At 40.6% G+C, this 15,950-nt stretch overlaps 1 protein-coding gene across 1 annotated transcript in view; it reads right to left on the bottom strand.

Annotated features, from left to right (window-relative positions):
- The window catches only part of ADAMTS17 (ADAM metallopeptidase with thrombospondin type 1 motif 17), a gene marked incomplete at both ends in the record, with an annotated part of 165,463 nt that overhangs the window by 59,140 nt on the left and 90,373 nt on the right, over positions 1-15,950 (bottom strand). Inside the window, 4 exons of the mRNA XM_079541061.1 lie at positions 3,766-3,893; positions 4,262-4,428; positions 7,395-7,540; positions 9,173-9,274. Of these exons, the coding sequence (XP_079397187.1) occupies positions 3,766-3,893; positions 4,262-4,428; positions 7,395-7,540; positions 9,173-9,274 (543 nt within the window). The remainder of the gene's footprint in view (positions 1-3,765; positions 3,894-4,261; positions 4,429-7,394; positions 7,541-9,172; positions 9,275-15,950) is intronic.

Genomic DNA, 15,950 nt, shown 5'->3' with positions numbered 1-15,950 from the left:
GACAACTGCAATTTATCCTCTGCCACTTGTGGCCCTCTCCTGACACTCTGTCCACCCAATCTGCAAAGACTATTCTTGAAAACGTATCCATTTTCAAATTTATGCTTGTCTTTCAGACTGTATTACAGTCACTTTTGGAAGACAGTCATTCTATAGCATTTTTACTGTGCCAGAACAGCCTAATGTGTAGCTTGTCAACATGAAACGGACTGTAGATTCACTAAAAAGCTAAAAGTAGCCATGACATAGCAAAACATTAATGAGAAAACTCAAGAGAGTCAAAACATCTTCACCTTTTATGTTATTAAATCACAAAGACTGCCTTTGATCTCTAGCCAGGTTCTGCTGTACAAGACCTCAGATGACATCCTGAAGCACAATCTGCAGTCTCCACTGGAAAGTTCTTATGCTATCATGAGTCTTTGAATAATCCTTTGAAAACAGTCAGCACAAAGTCATATGCATCACAACAGTCAGCTGAGCAGCTTGTCTTCTCTCCACAACACTTTCCAGTGGCATCTAACACCTTTTTTTTAGCTCTACTTCAGCCAGCAGCTTGCTTCTAACATGAGCAGCATAACAGAATGAAGAACTGTAAGAGGTCAGAGAGCACACAGTTTCTATGAATGCTGTCTCATGAAATGTGCACTGAATAGCCTGGAGGAAAAAAACAAAAACCCCAGGAAATCTTCTCTCTGAAAGCCACTTGGAGAAAAATAGGAGAAGATAAAAGCAATCTGGGGTGCAGTTTGGACTGCATTACCTTATCTTCACCAATGCTGTAATGTCCATACTAGAGAAAGAAAACCATGAAAGAACATAAGAGAGAGACTACAGAGTTCTCAACCTGTTACAGATCTCTCATCTCTTAAAAACTCCAGGAGAAAATAAATTCTCCTTACTAGAAGACAGTGTGCATTTCAGGAAAGATCCAATACCTATATGAACACTGCACTTTGTACCAGAAGACAGTACAAATACACGCATTTACTTTTACTCAGCAGTATCTCTTCTAACAGCATAACTTTATAAGGCTATCCTCAATTTTTCACACCAACTCCTGAAGCTCTTACACAGCTTTTGTCTCGTCCTCATGCTGGGACACTTCTACAACTATCATGAACAAAATGCTCATCCTGAAAGGCAACTCTAATAAACAAAGACGGGATAAAACTGAATAAGGACCTCAGATTTATCTCAAAGACAAAGAGCAAAATTATAGAAAAACAGAGGTGACTTAGGAATTTCTGTGCTAAATTTAGGGCTGACTTTGCTCTGTTCTATTGCCTCTCTGAATGACCACGGGATTAATCAGATTTACTCAATCCAGCTGCCTTCAGGTGTAAGTGGTAAATATTGCTGCTTACTGTGATTTTGCTTCAGTGTGGCTTACACAAAAAAATTTATTTCACACTGTTTGGACTGGAGCTCAGCTCATGGCTTTAAAATGAAGCTGTAAGAAGTTCATAACATACAGTGAAAGAAAGACTCTCCACCCTTTAATGTGCAACTCCAGTTCAAAGATCCTGTTCCTGTTTCCCTTCTCAAAACCCCACTCTCCCTGAAAGAATAGATGAACATAGCAAAGACAAACTGAATTCCTTTTTCCATCAGCAATGCATGTAGGAGCAAACACTGCTAAAGGGAAGAGAGCTGTTGCATTGCCAGGCCATTCTGTGATTCTATGATTCACAAGCAATGGATACTGCTAATATGCCTGTACTCTGGCAATGTATCATTCCTGCCTTTGAGAGCCTCTAACAGCACGGATTACACAAGAAAATAAATAACAGCAATACCACCCTCTGATTTCAGCACTTATTCTGTACTCCAGACCTCCCGCCATGCTTGTTGCAAGGCTTTGTCTACACTGGGGAAAAAAACAAGAGTAATTAAATGAATGTGATGATTAAATTCATTTAATAGACAGCTAGTTTGACAAGCATCTATAGCAAATGAGGTACATAGTCACACATGGTGATTCTCAGCACTAGACTGCATATAAGGCAGAAGATTATTATAAATGACTTCACAAGACTTTCAAAACTACTCGGCTTGAATTGATCATTTTGCATTTTCTCCCAGCCAGATGCAAATGGACTGAATGTTCTGCAGCTGTCATCACCTCTCTGAGCAGTTAAAGGCAGTTGCCCCCAAGTTAAGAGCACAATTTGCTTTCCATGATGTACCTCCAAAGCTCCGGGCTCATAAAGGTTTTCATTTGGAGGGGAGCTGGCTACTGCTGTTCACTGGAAGAAGAAAATGTACATTGCCATAATGTCTGATTTACCATTTGTGGCTGATCTGAACATTTGGAGCAGTAAATCTGGCCAGCCCAGCATAATGGTCAATGGCACACAGCTGGAGGTGCACAGCTGGCCTTACTATAAAAGATTATTAATGGATTTTCAGGATTTTTTTTAAGATACAGCTGAAAACAGGGAAAAATTAAGTAACTTGGGATGCACCATGAACCTGGCTCTGTGCAAGGCATTTTTTATTAAAGAGCATTTAAATAATCAAGTCTATGTTGGCTTCCCCACAACTTGCTGTTGTTCAGATTCTTCATCTGAATAAATTATAAAAGCTGAATTAAACATGCACCTTCAGCAGCTATGTTGGCAGGAAAAAGGGGGAAGTGTCTATTTCAGCAGTGCAAAACTCAATCCAGACAAAGCCTTTTCACTTACCTTGTCACACTGCTATTAGTAAGACTGCATTATGTCCCCAAGGCCTCTCTCATACCTGTGTTAATATTATGCTCATCTACAGCCTACTAGCAATAAAACAGCTAGTTCTTAATCATTGCTCACAGAAATCAAGACATTTGGACAGAGCCCTCTTCATTTCCACTCCCGTCTGACCAGAGATAAAAGGAGATTAGCATCCTCATGGTTTGGCCAATCCATGCAGGTAGTAACATTTCATAGAGGACAGCAGAAGGAGGTCTATCCTATCATCTTTTAGGTTTGCTCTCTCTGTGACCTGAGCATGAGGCAACACAGATGAGAGGCAAAAGAAAACTGGTCATGCTCTAGACTGCTGGATCTGTTCTTGTAAACGTAATTCTGTCTATTGCTTGGAGCTTTATAACTGAGTTTGTAAGAGGAAGGGAACTTTTTTCTTACTGCAGAGGAAAAAGGCCTTTCAAACATTTTTGGTGGGCACCAAGGTCAGAAAATCACCCTGGCACTATCTAGTAATAAAATGAAAAATCACATGGATAAATGATGCACAAGTGAAGCCCCAGGTTTATGCAGCTCCAAGAGCCAAAAAGCAAGTAATATCAAAAAGCTTCCTCAGTATTTCTACACAGGCCCCAGAGAGAGATGAAAAGCATCATAATGCTGTTAACACAACACTTACAACAGGATAGTAATGATTTATACTCCAATTTTCAGCATCGACATTTTTTCAGCAATTCCTCTAATAGCAGAAATGGAGCAGTTAAGCAAGCCAGATTTCCACTCCCATCCTCTTCTCTCACAGAAGCCCCTTCCCACCCAAGCTATTTGATGAATACACATGAGCAAATATGATCACTGAACGTTCCCAGCTGTTCAGTAATATTTTCATACCACGGGCATTTATCACAGCGCTCCATAAAAGACAGAGCTACAGAGCACTTGCAATGGGTATTACAAAACAGGGTCCCCCTCTCACCTCAGAGAGGGCTGCCCAGCCACCCACACAGACATCTGCTCTTTTAGGACATATATAGCTACCCCAGATTATATTAAAAACAAAATGAGAAAGCTACTCCACCTGGCACTTGCCATGTACACAGAGGTCAGTCTCATAAGGCCCACATGGAGTGCCATCGAGGACTCTATCTGTCACCAGCACAGGGGAATCCTTCCCCAGCGGAGAGCAGAAAAGCTCACATGGTTTATCTGGAAAAAAAGAAATACATGTGTCTTGATGATCAGCACAGACAAGTGTGTGAGGCAACAGCAACTAAGCAATGGAATGCAGTCTCTACATGAATCTCTACATGAATATTTGCCTGCTCACACTGGGAATCTAGTTCAGGTACCTTCTCTTCCACGCTGTATAAAGGACTGACAGCTTCTGTTAAGAAAGCTTGAGGAACAGCATGGCAGCAACAAGTAATTGTAATTCATCTTTCAGATGCAGCTAGGGGGAACATTCTACAGCTTTCTTACAGAAAATTGGGGGTATTACAGATGAAATCAAGATAGGTTAATAAGCCGCAGTGGAAGGACAGCAAGAAAACGCAGAGGAAGCTGAAAAAACTTACCATCAACGACCACAGCTGTCAGGAGGCTTTTTTTCTTATTGGTGTATCTATCATGGGCCTGGCACTGCTGGTCTCTGAAGCTCGGCACACCTTTAGGGCAGGGCAAGTTCTCACACACGGTGTGTTCCACGCTGGCTCCACGGCAGTTCTTCCCACCTGGCCCCGGCCTATTGCACACAAGAAAAAACAAGGTCAACAGGAATAGCAAAACTACATGCAGGCATATCTTTATTTAAGTTTTTCTGTCCAAGCCAACTAGTGAAATAGCAGAAAGGATCCTTCCCTTCTGACATTTCTTCCTGGAGTGCAAATCTTGCTCTGCATGGCTCTAAGAGAAATATCCAAACTGCATGGTGGATATATATTTGGTTTATCAGAAGAGATGCTCTGGAGTGCTTCAGAAGCATGTTCTTTTGTAGTGTCCATACACAGATCAGTAAGTAGGTGGCTGACTGCACATGGCACTCTTCTGATAGGAGGTAATTTAACCACTAAGTAGCCTTCAAAGATATGGAGCGTTCAATTTTTCGTATCCTGGCCATGAATCTCAAACACCTTTAACAAGAGATACAGCAAATGTCTCTGCAGCACATCCTCTAAGGTTTTTTTTTCAGCAACGTGAAAAGAAAATATTACAGAAAAAGCTACAAATTGTAGCTAAAGTATGGTTTTCAAAAACAAACCTGTGCAGTAGACAGTCTCCATCCTTGAAAGCCATGCCACTTTACATATCTCTTTTTAAGCATGCAGGAAAGGTGACTAATCCAGCATCAGGATTAAGCATCTGCAATTTTTTATTTTATTTTTTTATTTTTTATAATATATCTATGATTCCCTAGAGAAGGAAAACTAAAACTCTTGACAAATGCCTATATTTTGCTTCTTTACAAACAAAACAAAAAGAAACCAAATCAACCAAAAAACCCCAAAAAACTCAACAAGAAAAAGCCACCCCAAGTGATCACCATTTTTTGTAGCTATTGCTGATACTCTCCTGAATTCTATCTATAACATATCTATCTTTTAGTTGTAATCAGAATAGATGGATAAAGTCACGTCCTTGCTTTTTTTAAACAGATGCTATGAAAAGCAAATCCAGCCAAATTCCAGTTGTTAGCAATTGTTAGCAATTCATTCCAAAGGCTTCTTCTCCCCTCCCTCCCAGAAGAGCAATGAACATCAGGTTGTATCACACTGCTAGTTAGAAACCAGGGCCCTGACTGAATAGCATTACTTGTGTCATTAGTCCCAGTAAGAGTTGTCCTGTCCATTTACACAGTGGCAGCACAGCCCCAAGTCCTCACAGTATGGGCTGCAGCAATGGCTGGGACTATCAACAAACAGTCTAATTCAAGGCCATCCTGATACATGCCTGAAACACTGACTCAGATTTCCTGGTAGAAAACTTCACGGCCATCGTCCACCATTCCACCATGTTTCTGCCAAGAAATCTACCCACTAATGAACTGAAGAGATCATTTATAAAGCCCTGAGTCTTCCACATGACAAGAGAGGATGGGAGAAGGGATGGGGATCTCATTATCCTGTTCTGTTTAAGCCTGTGTTTTTATCTTCAGTCCCACTGTATGAAAATAGTCCAAAGCCTGGACAAGCACACAAGGCAGTATAGCTCAAAAGTTTGCATGTGCAAACTGGCTAATGACACACTGCTTTACAATCATTTGGAGGCAATGCATGCAAGTACTGACAGAAATTACAGAGAGGAAAAACCAAATCAAACAGTGAAGCAACTGGTTTAAAAATACTGATAGTCCCACAGGCTCAAAAGTCAGCTGGCAGGAGTACAGATTCCAGCAAAGAAAAAAATTTGAAGACCAAATACATATAAAATAAAAGATAAATCCCTCAGCCAATACTTTTGGACAGTGAATAAACCAGCTGCAGAAGAAGTGGGCTGATGCCAGGAATATGAAGCAAAAGAAGATCACGTGTGTATCCCCAGCCAAGAATGTATATGAGCAAGAGAATTTTAAAATCAATGTGCAATCTTGGAGGGAGCATTTCCTGTAATTTAAGGAACGATGATGAATGGATTTAGGTTTGGTCAGCGCTGTGGTTAAAGAGACTTTTTGTAGCTGACAGCAAAGAAATCAGCTAAGTCCCTTGTTCAGGAAAACAAGCTGGTAAAAATCAAGTCTGGACATAACAGACATGCAGTTGTAGTTCTGCTTTACTAAAAGAGAGAAATAAACAAAAACATCCCCTTTAATATGAATATATCCCAGCAGAAGCCAGTGGATGTCTATCCATCATCTGGGCATATCTTCAAAGTGACTGCTGCTATCCAGAATCTCAGCCTCTATTTAAAAAGTAAAGTTTCCTGTGCTTTTTCAGTGAAGAAAATCTTAAAATATAAATAAATCTGGAGATGCATAACTTGGAAGGTTGCTCTTATTCATCTCAGAAAAGATAATGCATCTGAACAGAGGCGTTCATTTAAACAGCCACTGTGGTAACCTGTTCAGGCCTCTTGTAAAGGACTTCAGGTATGCTTCAATTAACCAGAGAGATGAAGGACTGCACGAGAGATTATATCACCTCCAATTCTTCTTGAAAAAATCTGAAAAGGTCAACTCCAAATACCCACTGTACTGTGTGTGCAGAATACTCTCCTTTTCATATGTAATACAGCCTGATGTACAGAATATCTCTCAGGGTACTTGATCAACACTGCTACATGACACTATGACCACTGTCAGCCACTCTTTTGCTTCCCAGAGGCAGAGGCAAAGCCAGCACTGCCTGCAAAACTGATCTCTAAGACATATTGGCTCAGTTTGCTCTGTAGATCCAGATAACCCTGTCTCATTCACTGCAGTGCTGAAGAGAAAACACAGTATCTTTTCTCTGCCAAACTACAGGTCTTGAATTCAGTTGTATCTGCATCTGAACCATTGCATTGGGCCACTTCCAATGGTAACCCCTCAAGCCATTTCCACACAGCGTGCTTTACTCCAGGTAGTTGCTCTTGGATTCTGATTCAGTCTTTGCTGCTGGTGAACATCAAGTTTCTTGCATCTCCCCCACAGCTCTGCTGCTCATTTCTTTACTGTATTTTTGCAGCAAGGTTTGCCTAGGTGCTACATGCAAGAAGAAATCAATGAAGACTTACGGGGGATTGTCGCATTTCCTCTGTCTGAATCGCACTCCTGTGCCACATGTCCGGCTGCACATGCTCCACTGACTCCACATGCTCCAGTCTCCATCAACATGTTCAGGGATGGGAGTTTTACTGACACACTCCCCAGCTCGGCACCACTGAAATGCAATTGCGTTAGCAGAGTCTGGAAAGGAGCCCTGGATCTTGCAAACAATCCTGTACTGGTGGACTTTAAAAGGATGTCTCAGAGATTATATGCCCATGTTTAAATCTGTGGAGATTCCAGGCTTCTGTGTGATGGATGAAGAAAAATATAGAAGTTTAAGTGTCACCCTCCATCAATCCCTACAGGAATTTCTGTCATTAAGAAAACATAATCATAGAAATTGGCCCCTTGCTTCATAACGCACGTAATTATCTAAATGCAAAGACTTCAAACAATGCTTTTCATGGAAATCAAATCCAAGAAATTATATCCCAAAGCAATGTCTTCATCAGCAGTATTCCCTGTATGTAAAAAATCATCCAGTATTTTGACCCTAACTTGGCTAAAGCCCCAACCAACCTTTGATTCTAATAAGCTACGCTGGCTCCTAGCCAAGTAGCAAACTTGGCCCATTCTCCTCCTCTGTCCAGGATATGATATAGTAAGCACTGCAAAGAGGTATTATGAAAGATTCGCTGAGACTCCTGTAGTTAGAAAAACATATATTTAAAAACTTCTTGTCTCAATTTCCTTGTTATGCTTTCCAAAGCACAGCTTTTCTTGTCATTGTTTATCTTCCATTTGGAAGCATAGGCCTCTAATCTTTCTTTTTAGCAACAATCTTTTAAAGTTTACTCTTTCTTACCTCTCAAGCCACACAGCATAGAGTAAATCCAAAACTAGTAAGTAAGGGGGTGGGCATTTACCAAAGCCGTCAAGTTTCTTTGTGGCTTAATGAGTTATCAGCCACAGTGGGAGAATGAACCACACAGCACCCAGCACATCCCATCCTAGAGGTTAAACATCTTCACTTAAGTATACTTCTGTTAGCACAGCTGGGAGGTAGCAGCTCAGTTTCAGAAACTCCCACTCTTACAGCACTGAAGCTAGCTACCGAAGCAGTGAATTCCACTGCAGGGAGATCTAATAACCTCTGAGTTTATTTTGTGCTTCTTGTAACTGTTTTCTCCATTGACCTGGACTCTGGAAAGTCCACACACACCTTATTCATCTAAGTAGATGCATACAGTAAAGCAAATATTACTGAAAAAATAACTAAACATCAATGAATTTAATCTCAACATGTTTTGAGCTACTTTTAGTAACTAAAAAGTTTTTAAATGGCCTCTTGTTCCCCATCTGCCTCTACTCCCAAAATGCCAGTCTAAACGCTCCCCATACTTCCTATCTCAATTACAGCCAAGAACACTACCTTACCTTAGCTTGCACTGAAAAAAAACCCTCACTCTTGAAACACCACCTGCAGCAATGAACAACCTGTGAAGAGTGGGCGACTACCTAACGTGACTCACAGGTACTCAGTCTGTGCGCTTAAACAGTGTGGCATGGAGTTTTCCTACAGTGTTTGTGTATCACCTTGACCACAAGCCGTGGTCTCCAGAGGCTACTGGAATACGCTTAATAAAATCAGTAAGATCTGACCCAATCCAGCTGTTAATTGAGCAATTTTTGTTACAGTATTGGTATAAAATGTGGATTCATGATAAATACTGAATCTTGGAAACATTACTCCGCTGACAGTGCTGGAAAAAACAAACTCATTGCTGCTGAGTATTTTGATTACCTTGTCTGCGCCACACTCAGTGCCATCCAGAGGGGGATCCAACTTTGTTTTACAGGATGTATCTCCTTCCACCAAGCACCAGAGCCCAGCACACATCAAATGCTGTAATCGTAAAGCAATGAGGTGCAGTTATTCTGGATGTCAGTTATCATTATGAGATACACCGCAAAGCTCAGGCAGTCTCTCTCATTCTCCCATGTGAATCCAGAGGCATCTAGTTGGTTTGGGAGCCATTATTTTTAAGGACTGATTGTCATTAAGTATTTGAGCTGGGAATATAAAAGAGATTGATGGACATCATCATCAGGAACAAAACCCATCCTAAATAAGAAGTCCATTATTTAAAAAGAGTTCTTTTTCACTAAAATTAATCTGGTTCATTAAATAGGAATCCTATTTGGGAGGACAAAAGTTGAGTGCTTTGGAATCACTTCAGAAATTTGGGTGTCTGAGCCGCTTAATTACTTGCATGTTTTTCCTCTAAAGGTACTCACAGAACTAAGCATGGTAAAAGTCAGTAACCCTGCTGATCCTGGTGGCATGGCCTTTGAGAGAAAAAGAACTGAAGAAGTTTTAAGAAAGAGGAATGGGTTTCACAGTGTGCCACACAGCAGAGAAGCTTGGTGATAAACTATAAAAATGCAGACAGGCTGGGAGAAAGAGAAGGTTTGGGAGTGAGCAGGAGCTGCTAGAGTCCAAAATGCTAGAGAAGGTGAAAAGTCAGATGTTAGGGCAAGAGCAGCATGAGGTACCACACATCTCACTACCAGACTTCAAACATGTTTTGGGTATCATTTCTCAGCACTGCTGTTCTGCTCAGCAAACGTGTTAGAGGGATATTAATGGTGACCACACTTGTGTGATCTGCCAGATCAATAATATTTTCAGAATCTGAGTAAAAGAAGCAGAAAAAAGGGCTTTTACATCGTTAATTTTTTCCACAGCATCCACCATGCTTTGCATTCCTTGAAAGTAGATGAATTCAATACAGTGCTACAGATCTGAGGACCAAAAAAAAGAAAAAGAAGAGTTACATTTCTTTCCACTATTGTTCACGTTTCAGTGTAATGGTAAAAAGATGAGAAGCCTGACTCTAGTGCCAGCTGGTCTTGTCAAGATTTATTGCACCTCATTAAATAGTTGAGTCAACATGCTCAGACCTTTTGGTTCTCTCACAATATGATGTTTAAGACTGTGGGTGCATGCATGTTTTGTGTACACACATGCTGTGTCTCTGTGAAATAGAGCTGTATGGCAGAGGGTGTGGACGAGGTAAATCCCAACAGTAGCGACGATGCAGAACACACTGAAACAAAATGAATTATCACAGCAGTATCTGCATCCCGTTTTGCTTCTACATTTCTTTGTGGAAAGAAGCTTTTGCACTACTTAAACCAAAAGAACATTCACAAAAACTAGAAGCAGACAGCACAATTTAGCAACATCTGTACCAAACACAACACAGAAAGCTATCATCAAGCATACAAACAACAGCAAATACACAAGGGAAACATGAATCAGTGAATTTTCCAGACGTTTTTCCTAAGCTAGTAGTGCGTATGAGAAAATATCAGCTGTCGTTTTGACTAAATGATTGTGACTAATCAGTAGTTTGCCCACAGCTCTTGAGCACCCATTAGCAGAGAGGACACCACATGCTGTTGTACGGACAGGTACACCGAGGCAGAAGAATTGACAAGCCACAGATATCAGAACAAACTGAGAAATTGATTTTTCCACACTGCAACTCCCAGGTTCTCAAAACCCCTTCTTCTCTGGAGAGCACTAAAATCAAGAAGTACGTCTATTAACTGTCAAGTCTTACAGAAAGAATAGTGATCTAGGCAATAAATCCTTTAAACTGTAAAAGCATTTTCCCAAAATGTCAAACTTACAGCTCTGAGAGGATGCTTATTTTCCTAGAGGTAAAACCACAACAGCCCTGCATCTGTTTTAACTCACAGGGATCAAAAAGCAATGAGTTATTCTTTATATTAAGACTACATACGTGAATAATTGAAAAAGAATTCTAAAACAGAGATGTTAAAAGCATGACACAGACCTAAGAGCAAAGCGTCATAGGATGTTCTAGATACAGAAGCAGAATGTGCTAGATGTAGCTACCACTACAATTCAAAGCAATCTATGAATATGATGGACCACTGAATTCCAGAAGCTGCATGTAAATGAGGGTTAAAGTCTCCTGTTTGAAGTTAAAATAAAAATAATAAAATAAAAAAAAAAAGGGGGGGGGGGGGGGGGGAAGAGAAAGAGGGGTGATGGAAAGAAAGTCATAAAACAAAGCAGTTTTTTTATACAATTTTGGTTGCCAAACAGAATTCCTCCATAGTCCACAAGAATGTGGAAGGTGAAATACTCAGCTAACAGGCCCAGCTATGAGCCATGGCCTGAGGGAAGCATTGGGCACAGCTAACTTCAAACAGGTGAGTCCGCATCAGCAGAACCACAGCACCCAAACCAGCCTGTAAACACAGCTGGTGCAAATACTCACATGCGTATGTGCCTATGTGCATATCTGTATATACACATGTATATACATGAACACATTCACACACAAATAATAAATGAAAGAAAAAAATCTCTTTTACCATTACCTGCTGTTCTGAAAATACCCATTTTCGAGGTATGGAGAACATAGGATTTTTATAGTATCTCTGTATTTGATTCTGAATACTAAATGCAAAGCATATTTCAGGAAGCAGTTATAGAAAAATCTGGTAACTGCACTTCAGCTCTGTGTTCTAGTGCCATACCACTACAAAGCTGAAATACTCATTAGTGCAGTCCCCTGTATTTCATACAGCTTTCGGATACCTCAGCAAAGATTAAGCCATCAGCTTTGGTACTGTATATTCCCAAGATGTTTTATCATGTTAATAGCTCATTTCAAAAGAGATCATATATCCTCCTCAGCTGCAGTATAAACCCAAACAGAAATCCTCATTAAACAGTCCTCTAGTTAACCAGTTGCAATGACTGATTTTTTTAAAATAATTAAATAGTCAGCTTTGTGGGGAAATATCAAAGCAAGAAATGGCACGACTTAAAAGAATGCTGCTTGTAAATCAACGTCAGTTCAGAGCTTACACTGATATAGAAGCTATCAAAAGATCTCTGTTACTGCTAATTGTGTCAGCAACCAGGTTTAAGAAAGATCTCTGCCTGCGAAGCTCTCCTTACAGCATCCACAAAGTGCCTGTGAGGATTTTCCAGTGATAGATATTTTTCTCTGGAAAAATATTGATGAAACTGTCTGTGTGGAAAGGTCATCCTTGGATCAGCCCCCAGCCTGACGTATTTCCAGGAGGGGAAAAAAAAAAAAAAAAAAAGTGAGATGGTTGTTGAAATGTAATACTTCAATAAAAATGCAGATTTCCTTTTATAAAATTGCAATACTTCTTCAACTGAAACCTTAAGGAATTTATACAGAGAGAAAACAAACCAAAATCAAAGGGGCAAATTTAAGTCTCTCAGAAACTCCTGCAAGACAGAAGAACTTGCCTGCATAGCTGTTAGAAGTCAGTCCTGAGAGAGGTCAGCGCCCGGAAGCTCCCAAGCTGGGGATGGCTGCTTGGCAGTGAATGACGCTTCCGATTGCAGCTGTTACAATGGCACCTATTTGAGAAAGGGGCCTTACTGTGCCAGGTGCTTTCTCTTCCTCAAAGAATTTGTAATCTAAACAGGCTCCTGGAATTACGGAGACAAAAGAAGCTTTTCCTCTTTGTTTTAGGTGACAAGTCAGGAACAGGAAGGGATTAAATGTCTTACTGAAAGTCCGCTCAGACGCGAGCAGAAACTCCGCTCGGAGTTCAGCAGCCCTCTGCTCAGTGTCACAGCCACAGACTCGCACTGCCTGCTGGCTAAACTTCAGAGTAAAACTAGAAAAAACTCCTGGGACACCCCCAGGAACATGTCTGGCTGTGGGCCTTCCCACCTTTCACAGTCTCTCATACGTCTGCACAACACATACCGTCTCTGAAGATGGTATTTACCTTGCATGCAGCCCCATCCCAGACACATGCCAGCACAGCCTCACAGCGTGTGAAGCACTACGACCACTCACATGTGGCTCTAGGAAAGTAATCTATTTTAAGGCTCTTTAACTGAGTACTGCAGCTGGAAACGGGAAGCCAGCATTAATTCAGCCAGCTCTTTGCCCACAGGCAATCAGACTAGAGTCTGTTAGTTTCTGGGTTAGCTGTTGCATCACCAGTTACTAAAAGCTGTGTGATTCTGTCCAATGACCTCATATGATCTCAGTGAGAAGAGAATGCTCACAAAACTCCTCTGTCTCAAGCCTCAAATTATTACCTACAAAGGGGAGCTTCCAAATCTCCAAAACAAAAAGAGAATCCAGTGAATAAAGAGAGCCTACCCCCCAGCTAACAGCTCTACAGAAGCTAGTTCCTTCCCTACACATTCACTCCCCCATCTTAGATTCATCCAAAACCAACAAACTACAACACAACCACCACTACAAAAAAACCTCACAGTTAGTTCTTCTGAAAAAGAATTTGTTCCTGCTGCTAGCTGCCCGTTGGAAAGATGGGCAGCTTCTTATATCCAGGAGCAAAATTAACCACCATGAAACCAATTTTGCTGTCAAAACGAGAGGATTATGAAAGAAGGACTTAGCAAGAACAAATATCCTTAAGGAAGAGAAGCAAGAGACCACTTAACACAAGGGCACACTTATAAATAGACTGGCTTCCAATGAAATATCCGATCTCTTTAATTTTGCCAAGGTTTTGGATTGGCAAATAGCTAACAGTGAGATAAAACATGCTGATAAACAGAATCCTAATTAACACCTATTAAGTAGAATAAACGCACTCTTCTGTTCAAAGCCCTGTGTATGTGTTTGAAGCCTCACAGCATGCTTCTGAGGAGGCCCTCTTTACACAACACAGTGGGAAAAACAACACCCTCCTTTTCTGTCAGTGCCATTACTTTGCAATAGATAAACAACAGACAATCTACATGGATTGCAAAGGAGGTGAGCACTGTTGTTTGCCACTGGCATTAGTGCAGTTTCTTCCTGTTGAAAACTAGATGAAAGGTTCTGAAAATCATAATAGTATAAAATTGGAAGGCGCTTCAGAAGAGGAGCCATTTGCTGCCCCAGATAAGATAACTGTAATACTTGGGTGTATGTATCAGTGGGCAGCTGCTGAGCTTTCTGTAGAGTCGATAATCCAAGGAACAAGTGGTAGGTCCAATAGTGAAAAGGTTTGCATGTCTGTCCAAATGACAGATGTGATCCAAATGTCACGGAAAGGCTCGAGAAATGATCACAAGATCTAACCCAGAATATTCAGGCAGTGGTCAATATCCACTAAGTTCTTGTTTTAACAAAACTGGCCAACAATCCAGCAAACTCATTATACGTACAGCAGTGACGAAGAAGAATGGATCTCTTTGCTGTCGGACAGAAACCACCTCAGTCCATTATTTAAAAAATGAGCCTAAGAAGAGACACAGTTCAAGAAGATTTTTTTTAAAAAAACATCTCTTTGTTTTCACTACCTGACTATGTGCTTCTTCAGAAAAAAACAGAAACTTGAAGGCTCATCAATGCTTTTTAGACAAGCATGGCCTATAACTTTTCTGCTTGGAGCCAACAAATTCTGAGTTGATTCCCCTTTATGTTAGTTTTCATATCACTGCAATACTGTTAACTCAAAGAATGGCCTCTTCGTCAGCACTTATGGGATTGGAAAGTCATCAACATTGGACTAAGTGCACAGTCAAAGAGTTTGTTTTAGCTTCCGAGGAACTGGTCTTTGAGAGTTAAAGTACCCTTGAGGAAATGGCCCTTCAGCGTCAACTGCTTTCCGGTGCTACCCTTTTTCCTTGCAGAACAGTACAAAAAGTCTATGATAAGAATTTGAGATTTGTTAATGTTCTGTATCAGAGAAAACACAACAAACCGAGACCAGCAAACATGAAGGGTAGCACGCTGGGTTTGGTTATCTGAGTAGATGGTTTGATATGCTTTACACCAGTTACCAAGACACGAATCCCTTATGCACCTTTAGGAGTTAGATGCACCTAACTCCTTATACCTACATACTAAGAGATTTTCTCATCTACAATCACGATACAATGTTGTATTGTGATACAAAGATTCCTCTTCGTATTTCTGGGAGAGAGAAAAAAAAAATCTACTAAATACCAAAGCAGTAACTACTATGACATACCATGCACACCACAGACAGATTAGGATGGTTTAAGTTTGAAAGAAATCAATTGGTTATATTCTTCTTTCTAACAGTAGATGATAGTCTAATGATTTGAAAAGCCCAGACAGCTCCTGTTTTGACAATGTTAGCAAAAGCAGTCTCCCTAGGAACTGCCCAAAGCATGCTTACAGACAGGAAGATGAGCCCTGACCCCTCTAGAATGGATGCAGCAGGGACTGTTTGCCAAGTATGCCATCATCTGTCATAGTAAAACTCTGCTCCTAGGGTTCTATGAAAAGCACTGCAGGAGAAATGGCGAGACAAAGAAATGTAAAAATTCTGTGTTGTTCATTTTGAAAGAAAAAAACAAAACTAAAAAAAAAATAACGGAGGGAATAAATAAAATGGAAACACAGACTGCATTTCTCAGCCATAGGGAAAGAGAAGAGAGGACTAGCAAAAATAAACACGGATATGTACACCCAGTGTTTAGATGTGGCTGTGAAGATTATGGGAGTTTTCTCTTGAAGTGTTTCACAGATGGGAAGTTCCCAGAAGGCCAGTGGGAGAGGTCT

This window comes from Tetrao urogallus (assembly GCF_951394365.1).
Source record: "Tetrao urogallus genome assembly, chromosome: 11".
In the NCBI taxonomy this organism is placed as follows: Eukaryota; Metazoa; Chordata; class Aves; order Galliformes; family Phasianidae; genus Tetrao; species Tetrao urogallus.
This window is presented reverse-complemented; position numbering and strand designations above follow the sequence as displayed.